This window comes from Hippocampus bargibanti, linkage group LG11 (assembly GCF_051943395.1).
Source record: "Hippocampus bargibanti isolate YZ-2025 linkage group LG11, ASM5194339v1, whole genome shotgun sequence".
NCBI classification, from domain to species: Eukaryota; Metazoa; Chordata; class Actinopteri; order Syngnathiformes; family Syngnathidae; genus Hippocampus; species Hippocampus bargibanti.
In genome coordinates this window covers 22,637,023-22,648,427 of record NC_142744.1, presented here as the reverse complement: position 1 = coordinate 22,648,427, position 11,405 = coordinate 22,637,023, and the positions used below count along the sequence as shown (strand labels likewise).

The 11,405-nt window shown below is 43.7% G+C and overlaps 1 protein-coding gene across 1 annotated transcript in view; it reads right to left on the bottom strand.

Annotated features, from left to right (window-relative positions):
- Positions 1-1,869: 1,869 nt before the first annotated feature.
- rnf2 (ring finger protein 2) overlaps positions 1,870-11,405 on the bottom strand; it is a 32,180-nt gene continuing 22,644 nt past the window's right edge. Inside the window, exons 7-9 of the mRNA XM_089007485.1 lie at positions 8,634-8,806; positions 7,176-7,365; positions 1,870-2,692 (exon numbers count right to left, since the gene is read on the bottom strand). Of these exons, the coding sequence (XP_088863611.1) occupies positions 2,591-2,692; positions 7,176-7,365; positions 8,634-8,806 (465 nt within the window). The 3' untranslated portion in view covers positions 1,870-2,590. The remainder of the gene's footprint in view (positions 2,693-7,175; positions 7,366-8,633; positions 8,807-11,405) is intronic.

The window sequence follows — 11,405 nt, the reverse complement described above, 5'->3', positions numbered from 1 at the left end:
TCCGTTCTGCCATACTGTGTTGCAGGTAATAATTGCTTCATTTCGTTTTTATTGTACAATATTTAGTGTCTTGTGTCGTGTTTCATTTGCCCGTGAATGTTCGTGGCGGGTTGAACTGTGCGCCCTTGCAAGCGCACCGCGTGTTCTGCCGAGTCTCCGCATATGATGCGTTCAGGGACATCATGTAAATAAGTGAACCAGTGTTGTATTCTCTTTTTCTGTAAATCACCACTATACGATCACACGTTGTTCATTCTGTTTTGTTATCTACAATGTTTTGCATATTAAGAACAATCTGGACGAGATACATGTTAATCACAAGACGAAACCCATGAGACTTCACCCATCCCTTCTGCCATACTGTGTTGCAGAAATAAAAGAAATAAAAAGACACATCCACGCGTCTGGTCTTATTAAGACGGCAGCATTGTGGAGATGAAGACAGTCACTGTTGTGACACCTGTCACACACACACACACACACACACATATATATATACACATATACGTATATACATATATATATATACATATATGTATATATACGTATATGTATATATATATATATATATATATATATATATATATATATATATATATATATATATATATATATATATATATATATATATATATATATATATATATATATATATATAGTCAGGTGGCAACAACTCAGCCTTATAACTTACCAGTACCTTTACAAATCTCTGTCGGCCGAAGCAAAAATTCCCACAGAATATGGGTCTTGCTTGCCAACGATCGGGCAGTTAAATCAATCCTTCTTGGAGCAGCAATCGTCAAGCTCAGAGAAATTCCCTCAAAAGTTCTAGATGACCACCTCATCGAAGGAGGTAGGTTTTGGTGCTGCGGGAGAGCAAGTGGCCGTTGTAAAGCACGAGGCACCAGTGTCTAGTGCACCCTGGGACTAAATAATTGCGTGCATTCAGGAACAAGCAGTGGTCAAAAGGTGTCTCTTTTCTCGTTTTAGCTTCATGAGCTGACCGCTGACAGTTTGTCCTGCTGCGCTTCCGTGAAGGGGGAGCATAAACTCCTTGCCCAAACGCAGCCGAAACTATGACGAATGAAACCATGATCGAATGCCGATCATGAAGCAGTTGAGAGACTTGGCAAGAAAGGCACCAAACATTGTGAATATTTAATAAATACAAAAAAAACAAAAAACAAATAGACAAAAAACAAATAACTAAACAAACAAACAAATAAATAAACACAAACATACATACATACATACAATGTCACATGAGCATTGCCACATACACTGGCACACAGTCTGTTGAGGTAATTCGCCATACGAACATGTTTAAACATCGCTTTCTAATCTTTGTTTACGTTTTGGACTTCCTGATACGTCATATCCTGCCTTCGCTTACATGATGTTGCATCTACATTACGTCACATCCTATCGCGTCGCACCTTGTGCGCCATATAAGCTCTCCCACTCTCTCTCTCTCTCTCTCTCTCTCTCTCTCTCTCTCTCTCTCTCTCTCTCTCTCTCTCTCTCTCTCTCTCTCTCTCTCTCTCTCTCTCTCTCTCTCTCTCTCTCTCTCTCTCTCTCTCTCTCTCTCTCTCTCTCTCTCTCTCTCTCTCTCTCTCTCTCTCTCTCTCTCTCTCTCTCTCTCTCTCTCTCTCTCTCCTTAGCCGACACCGCGATGTCTCCTCAGCCATCAACGCCCGTAGAAGCAATGAATCAGGGACGAACGATCAAAATAAACCCATTACAGTCCACATTTGCTGTTGGGTGCACCATCGATCAGAGGTGGCCAACTCGCCAGAGACTAAGCCATTTTGTTCTGCATTACTGCAAAAGAGCCATATCATACACATAGGACCAACATCACCCACACACTACATTTTGGAAGTCAGTTTAATGTTACAAAATTGCACGTAAACATAATAAAACGTTCTTTAGAAATATAACATAACTCACAGGAAGAAGTTTACAGTAATACAGGAAACAACAAAACTGCAGTGAGTGATTGACGGACTACACATGGCAGAATGGGAAAACATATCTGCTCATCATTAATTGATCAAACCATACACTTATTTCAAAGGGAATTTAGTAAATGCCCATGCAGTTGACGCCTGCTTTTCATGGGGGTTGGGAAGCTGACTGACGGGGTCATGGATTGCTCCACGGGAGTGTCATTAAAATAAAAAAGTAAGGAAATTAGTCAAAGAATGCTGATAAATTTTCAGAATGTGTTTTTTCATAGAGTACAAGAGGAAATGGGGAGGTTGGGGGATACAACACTGAGTAACGCTACACGTGCAGGGGGCACTCAAATTGAGACAAATCCTGTAAGTTCAATGTTGAAAGTGTCATGTTGGCATTTTCAACGGAATGATTCGACAACTGCTCGTGGTCTATTATCAGTTGGCTGGGCATTTTCTTGTTGCTAACTTCTGTGGGGAATAGACCTCAACCAAATTTGAGAGGATGTAACAAAAGTTTTACAAAGTTTTTACAAGTCATTTGGGAAGATTCATCCATTTTCCCAATTTCCTTCAGATGCAATTTATTTGTGTACATAGATCGTAGTACACCACTTGAATTTATGAATGCATTACTTGTGTTCCTTTGTAGGGGCAAAATATAGTTCCATGGGTTTGTTGACCTTCCAGTATTTTTCACTGACCAACTCCAAAGAGAAAGAACCATTCAGGACCTATGGAGAGAATTCATAAGTTTACTTGTGGATACACAAATGATGGATCCAATTTGATTAGGAAACTTCTTGAAAAATCCTCCTCTCACTCTCAATCGTTGTGCCTGACTGACACGGTCCCCTAATCACTCTATACTATATTTTAGAGGAGTAAAATGGAGCCAGTTGTATGTGCATGCACGTGAGGGCACATACAACTGGACAAAAAAAAAACAGCTTCGAACAGCAAGGATAGCTGCATAGAACTCTCAAGCTGCCTGGCCTCTGGTAGAGGACCCAAGGTAAATGGGGGACGGACACCACCCGAGAGGTGAGACAAGGATTATTTTTTTATGTATAGTCTCTGACAAAAGTCTTGTCGCTTATCCAAGTTGTAGGAACAACAAATAACTTGACTTGTAGTTCATCTATTTGAATCAGAAATGGCTTATATGAAAGGCAAAGCCCGATATAATACGCCTATTATACCAAAATAAAGTTTAGTATCATTCGAGTTTTATTATTTAATTAGGAAAGAAGGGTCAGATTTTGCTTGTACAAGTCTTGTCGCATACAAAAATAATGTAGAAGTTATACATATATTCATTTTGAATACACAAATATGCTACATGATGAATGATACAAAATTTTATTTTGGCAAAATATGCTTTTTTCCAAGATGGCGGCGCATGAACACGCAGCGGGGCTCCTCTCTCTCCCGGCACATTGGTGTTTTTGTGTTTGTTATGTTTGTCTCACTCTTGTAAATGTTCGGAGCGCTCGTCGAGGGGGTGGGGGGGAGACTCGCGGCGAGGGACTCTGTGTTTACATCAGTGATGGCTGGTGCCGCAACGCTGTTGTGGTATGCAAACACTGCTCACCACTGATGGAGCTTATGGTCGTAAAATGTCGGCCATTCTACCTGCCGAGAGAATTTAGCGCCATACTGCTGGTAGCAGTTTACATCGCCCCGAGCACAATTAACAACAGGAGCGCGGCATTGAACGAACTCTACCAGCACATTAGCGAGCAACAGACAGCCCACCCAGATGCTTTCCTTATCCTGGCTGGCGATTTTAACCATGACAACCCGAAAAGCGTGTTTCCACAACTCCACGGACACATTAACTTCATTAACTTCAATTAACATTCTGGACAACATTCACCCCATCACACACAAAGGAGCCGACAAAGCCTACCCCCTTCCCCATTTAGGAGCTTCGGACCAATCCACTATCATGTTAATGCCCACATACAGGCTACTTGTCAAACTCGTCAAACCAGTCAAGAAGCTGATAAGGGTGGAGCGACGGGTCTGAGGCACTAAAAGACTGCTTCTCCAACATCGACTGGAACATGTTCAGACAAGCGGCCACCTACGACAACACAACATACCTCAAACAGTACACAGACTCTATTCCCTCCTACATGAGGAAGTGCATGGATGACCTGACTGTCACCAGATCTGTCACCATCCGGGCCAACCAGAAGCCATGGCTGACGAGTGAAGTCCACAGGCTCCCTAGGGCTCGGAATGCTGCCTACAAAGCTGGCTTTGAGCTGGGCCTGAGGACAGCCAGGGCCAACCTGTCACGCTGCATCAGGATGGCCAAGAGATACCACTCCAGGAGGATCGCCAAGCACTTCAGAGACAGCACAGACACCAGGAACCTGTGGCGTGGGATACAGACCATCACAGACTACAAGACCTCTCCACAGACCTGCGAGAAGTCCACCACTCTGCTGAAGCAGCTGAATGACTTCTTCGCCCGCTTCGAGGCAGACAACAGCACTCCAGCACAGAAGACCCCACCACCACCTGGCGACCAGGTGCTGACACTGCCCCAGGACAGCGTGAGGCGATCCCCCAGGGGGACCAACGCACGCAAAGCCCCGGGTCCTGACGGCATTCCTGGCCGTGTCCTGAGAGACTGCGCTGAGGAGCTCACAGATGAGCTTCACGGACATCTTCAACACCGCACTGAGCCAGGCTGTTGTGCCCACGTGCCTCAAAGCCACCACCATCATCCCGGTCCCAAAGAAGTCGTCCCCCACCTGCCACAACGACTACCGACCGGTGTGCACTCACTCCCATCCTCATGAAGTGCTTCGAGCGGCTAGTTATGAACCACATCAAGGCTGCCCTCCCCCCCAACCATTTTCCAGTTTGCATATAGGCCCAACCGCTCGACGGATGATGCCATCTCTACTGATCTCCACACAGCGCACACCCACCTGGAGACCAGAGACTCCTACGTCAGAATGCTGTTCATCAACTTCAGCTCAGCATTCAACACCATCATCCCCCAATAGCTCACCGACAAACTGAGCAAACTGGGAATCGTCACCTCCCTGTGCAACTGGCTGCTGGACTTCCTGACGGGGAGACCACAGGCAGTTAGCGTCGGAAACAACACCTCCAGCACCATCACGGTGAACACAGGGGCCCTCCAAGGGTGTGTGCTGAGCCCCCGCCTCTTCACTCTGCTCACACATGACTGCTCACCATCATCACCCAGCTCCACCCTCTTCATAAAGTTTGCGGATGACACAACTGTGGTGGGCCTCATCAACAACGATGAGGAGGAGACAGCCTACAGGGACGAACGAGGTCAGCCACCTGCATCGAGGTGCGCCCCCAGCATCCTCCACTCACCATCGACGGTGCTGCAGTGGAGAGAGTGAGCAGCACCAAGTTCCTGGGAGTGCACATATCCGAAGACCTGTCCTGGAGCCACAACACGGCATCACTGGCCAAGAGACCTCACCAGCGCTTGTACTTCCTCCGCAAGCTCAAAAGAGTTGGAGCACCGACCCCCATCACCATCTCCTTCTACCGCGGTACCATCGAGAGCATCCTGACCAGCTGTATCACCGTGTGGTACGGCGCCTGCACCGTGTCCTGCCGTAAGACTCTACAGCGCATCGCGAGGACAGCTGAGAAGATCATCGGTGTCCCCCCCCCCCCTTCAGAACATTTACAACATCCGCCTCACCCGCAGAGTCATCAGGATCGCTGGCGATCCTACCCACAGCCTCTTCAGCCTGCTGCCACCGGGTAGGAGACTGTGGAGTCTCCGAGCCAAGACCAGCAGGCTCATGGACAGTTTCTGCCAGCAGGCAGTCAGGAGACTCAACTCCCTACCAGCCCTGACCCCTCCGCCCCTTCCCACTGCCACAGTCACCGAACTCTGAGTACACGCTACATGCTGTACTATCATCCTGAACTCTATTTTTTTTACTTTCTTGTTTTTTTTCTGCAAGACCTCACTTCAACCCTATTTTTGTTGTTTGATTTTACATTATGTCACTTTACATACGACACTTCCTTACTTTACACATGTCACTACCTCACTACCTCACTTTACATTCAGAAATTACATGTATTGTCTGTTGTCAATTGTATGTCTCTTTTAGCCACGTTATAAGTGCCTTGCACGCTGGGTCCGAGAGGACATTGATTTCATCTGTGCCGTATGTCATGCATATTAGCACATTTGACAATCCAGCTGACTTTGATAATCTAGACGGCTTTGCCTTTCACATAGGCCATTTCTGATTCCAATAGATCAACTACAAGTCAAGTTATTATTTGTTGTTCTTAGAACTAGGATAAGCGACAAGACTTTTGTCAGGGACTGTACAGTATTTTACAGGGAAAAAGGTGCATCGGAGTATAAGGCGCACTTCCAATGAATGGTGTAATTTCAATCTTTTTTCCATATATACAGCGCACCGGAGTATGAGGTGCTTGAACTAAGTTTTAATTAAACAAAGCATTCAAATCCACAGTGATCCAGCATAAACGCATTTAAAAGTATAAAAACACGACAATAAGAGACGTCATCGCCGTGCCCGGCCTCCTATTTGGGATGAATGAAAAAAAAATATATATGCAGTGATCCCCCGTTTATCGCGGTTAATAGGGACCTGAACCCCGCTGTCTGTGAATCTGCGAAGTAGGGACACTCCCTCACACTCACTGCATCCGGAATGTACATGTACATAAACCAATTTTCGCAAGCAGACGTAATCTGATGCAAGTACAGTAAAGTCTCGTTATATCGATATCGGATATATCGATAGTCCCGGTTATATCGATACTATTTCTATGCACGCACGGAGAAAATTACATGCAAACAGGGTCGGATATATCGATAGTCCCGGTTATATCGATATTTTTTCGGACTCCCTTGAATATCGATATAACGAGACTTTACTGTATTGAGAAAGTAAATTTAACCATGAATGAGGAACTGTTCTTTTGGGCTTTGTTTTAGTGCACAGGCCTCAAATCCTGTTTCTCAAAGGCTTCTTTAATTGATGTTTTCCACCTTTTTGCTGCAAGCACACCTGCTTGAAACGATCAAGTTCGCTCACGATCAATGTCAACGAAACAACTGCTGAGGTTGTTGATTCCATAATATTCAAAGGGGCTGTATTTTCACTCATATACGCACACAGCCACTGGTGCCTTGATATATATGTATGTATAAGTACTCACGGTGAACTGGTTTCCAGCAGTCGGTATGTAGATCGTGTACTGCTTCTCTGAAGCTGCCTCAACATTCACAGGACTTGCTTCTGTATTTCTTCGAAGCTCCTCCAAAGCCAAACGGACAGCCAGGTATTTGGACAGGTGATCTACTGTTGCATTTCCAGATGTCTTTATGTAGCGAGGCACAAACTCCACACTACATTGATACAAACAGCAAAATAATTTATTGATTATTTAATAAATTAATCAGAAGTCTAATCAGGTAAATGCTGTAGGAATTTCAAAAAAAGTAGAGACATAAAAGTAATGTGCCTCATGTTTTAGGAGGCAAAGGGAAAATTGGATCAGGTGTGTTTTCCCTTTCCATCCTATTTATAGGCAAGAAAATAAGTTTTTGAACACCGTGCTATTTTGCTATTTCTCCCACTTAAAAATCATGGAGGGTTCTGAAATTTTCATCCGAGGTGCATGTCCACGTTGACAGAGATAAACTAAAAAGAAAAATCCAGAAATCACAATGCAGGATTTTTTACAATATTTGTGTGATACAGCTGCAAAAAAGTATTTGAACACCTGAGAACATTTAATATTTGGTACAGTAGACATTGTTTGCTATTACAGGTCAAATGTTTCCTTTAGTTATTCACCAGGTTTGCACACACTACAGGAGGGATCTTGGCCCACTCCTCCACACAGATCTCTAGATCAGTCAGGTTTCTGGGCCCGGGCGCGGGCACACGCATGCGCGCACACGCATGCGCGCGCACGCACGCACGCACGCGCGCGCGCGCACGCACGCACGCACGGACACACACACACACACACACACACACACACACACACACACACACACACACACACACACACACACACACACACACACACACACACACACACACACACACACACACACACACACACACACACACACACACACACACACACACGGTATCTGCGGTTTTATTCATGTGCCTGTTTTGTGATTGCAGTGTCCTTGAGAGCTTTGAACGGCTCTTATAAATAAAATGTATTATTATAACAGGTTCCAAAAAAAGTCAAAAATAACCTGCTCATGTTATTATAGTATCAGTTGAATAATAATAACAACAACAACATCAATAATAATAATAATAATAATAATAATAATAATAATAATAATAACAATAATATAAACAGTGTATTTTCTCTTATCTTTCTTATATTTTCATAAGGGCTGATTTGGGGCTTCCAAGTTCTGAACATGAGATCGTGACACTTGTGCAGTGGCGGAAACATACATCTCCAATTTTTCTCCAAATTATCGTTATTTACACAACAAAATCCATGACACTCTGATGAAGGCGGAAGTACACGCCGAAACATGTCAGAAATTGAATCACCAAACCGCCACTGTCTGCAATAAAATAATCAGTTGTAAATTAAAATTATCCATATTTAAATAATACAGACATGAACTTTTTTTACCTGTTATGACCATCGTCCCTTTCCATCAGTGTAGGATGAGGCCTGAAAACCAATTCAATTTCACTGGCACCGCTGTCCATCACAGAGTCACCTCCCCCATTCTCAGCAGCATTGTCCATGTCAAGTCCACTGTCATCACTCGTTTTGGTGCGCTTTATGCTCGGACCAGCCTCCTGCGGGATTGTTTCAAATTCAGAGTTAGCATGAAGAAGGGACACATGAAGCCAATGTGATGCTTTCCACAAGACCAAATACAATCCGACTACACCACTCCACATTGCAGTCGGTGGGGTGGGGGTGGGATCAACTGAAGCTTACAGGGTTGTACACTTGTAACCTGTCATAAAATTTCACAAGTAATGAATTTTGACCACTGTTTTCGGGGCGATTCAAAATATAAATTTCCTTTGCAGGATGTGGCGATCGATGAAAATGTTTCTAATTCTTTTCCAAAGAAGTACAGATGACGGCCGAAGAAACCTTTTCATCGATGGATCATTCCTGTACGACAGAGTTTACACAGAAGGATGTGGCGATGTTGCAAAATATAGGCCATGCAATGCACAGTAGCATTCGCGTACTGACAAAAAATATATTTCGGGATTTCAGACAGCAGACCACAAAGTCAAAAATACAGTACAGTGATACCTCGGCTTACCAACGCTTTAGCTAACGAACTTTTCGCCTCACAAACGTTAAATTCGCGAGAATATAATCTTGGCATTAGAACTATTTTTCGGGAAACACACGGAGCGCCACAATCAGTGATGCGTCGTTCGCGAACGAGCCGGCTCTTGGAGCTCCTAACAAAGAGCTGGAAATGGCAGCTGACTTTTTTGTCCTCTCGTGTCTTCGGTTAAAGGCGCACATGATTAGTCAAGATCCGTGGTAGAGGAGGGAGGGGACACACGCAGCAGGACACACATAGCAGTGAGCGGGGGGAGGAGTTAGAGAAACACAGAGCTGCACATGAAAACAGGAAAGGCAGATGACGGAGAGAGAGTGAGAGAATGGATATAAAATACAGTGAAATTTGGACTCGTTTCAACTTCAACTTAATTGGTAGTTCAAATGCAGAGTGTAGACTGCAAGGTTAAAATATCCCATCAATCAAGCTCCAAAAAATTACCCGGACAAGCCATCTGTACAATTTGAAGAGAAATGACAAGCAAGGGAACCAGCTATTAATGAAGTTTCTAGTGTGTCTGTCTGCAGCTGTTGCAATATCACAACTTCCAAGTTGTATAACCCAGAGCTCCTTGAAACACTTGATGCAAAAAGCTATCAACCCAGCTAAACAGAACACAATTGATGAGGAACTAGGTAAAATTATCGCAGAGAAAGCACGGCAACTTCACTTGGATATCGTCAAGAGGCAACCTGGAAGTTCGTCATCCATTGATGATTTCAAGGCTAGCCACGGATGGTTCAGGAACTTTAAGCGCCGTACATGGATTCATAGTGTCATTTGTCATAGCAGCCAGTTCTAACAAAGTGCAACGACAATGTCCAAAAACTTAACAACCCAAAAAAGCAGCATGCAGTACAGGTCTCCAAAATGAGACGAGTAATAGAGCTGAAACCTTTTATTTCCACTCACTAACTGTTTGTAACTTGACGTCCCCCGGATCAACACACAAGACAGCATTGCTCAGCAAAAAATGGCGACCTCCTGTGGCCACCTCCGTTTCCACAAGCTAATAAATTCCTTATACGGAGTTTGGACACCCACTTCTGGCGGCTTTTGGGTGGAACACGAGGTCCCCCAGACCAAACAAGTACAGCAAAATACATTGACATGATGGAAGGACTGCTACAATGTGTCTTTTGTTCGGTCAGGGGCGTTCCTTTAGTGACGTCACGTACGGACTCGTCACCAACTCAAAGACAAGACTTCCTTAATATTCAGCGCGAGTCTTAAAGCGTAAAATATAGCTATATGCGGTGGAATCTTATTAAAATACGCTCAGTAGAAGTCATTTGAAGCCATTTTTTAATTATGGACAGAACTTTTCCGGAGACGTCGGTTGTCCTTTAAAGTTTCAAAATGTCTCAATAGGAAACATACCTCTTCTTATGAAAGATAAAAAAGTGATACCTTGACTTACGAACTTAATTGGTTCCCAGACAGTGTGTATCCCAAACATTAATTTCTCATAGGAAACCATTAAAATGAGAATAATCTGTTCACAGGTCCTCATAAAACATGATTTTCTACTTTCTAATTTTCTAAGCCTTAAAACTACACAGAATATACCTTATTTTATGTATAACAAATGTGCTATGGTATTGTAATTAAAGAAATAAACTGTACAGTATAATAAAGTCGTTTTATATTACCTTTGTGATGGTCGTTGATGGCTTGATGGAATGGAGTGGCCAGTTTCATCAGCATTAAACACTTAATGAGGAACGTAGCCTTCTTCTTTCACCATCTTGAGGAATGATTCCTTGTAAGCTTTGGCAGCTTTATCGTCAGAACTGGCTGTCTCACCATGACAAATGACACTATGAATCCCGGTACTACGCTTAAAGTTCTCGAACCATCCGTGGCTAGCCTTGAAATCATCAATGGATGATGGACTTCCAGGTTGCCTCTTAACGATATCCGATTAAAGCTGCTGCACTTTCTCTGCGATAATTTTACCTACTTCTTCATCAATTGTGTTCTGTGTAGCTGGGTTGATAGCTTTTTGCATCAAGTGTTTCAAGGAGCTCAGGGTTGTACATCTTGGAAGTTGTGATATTGCAACAGCAACAAATTCATGCACA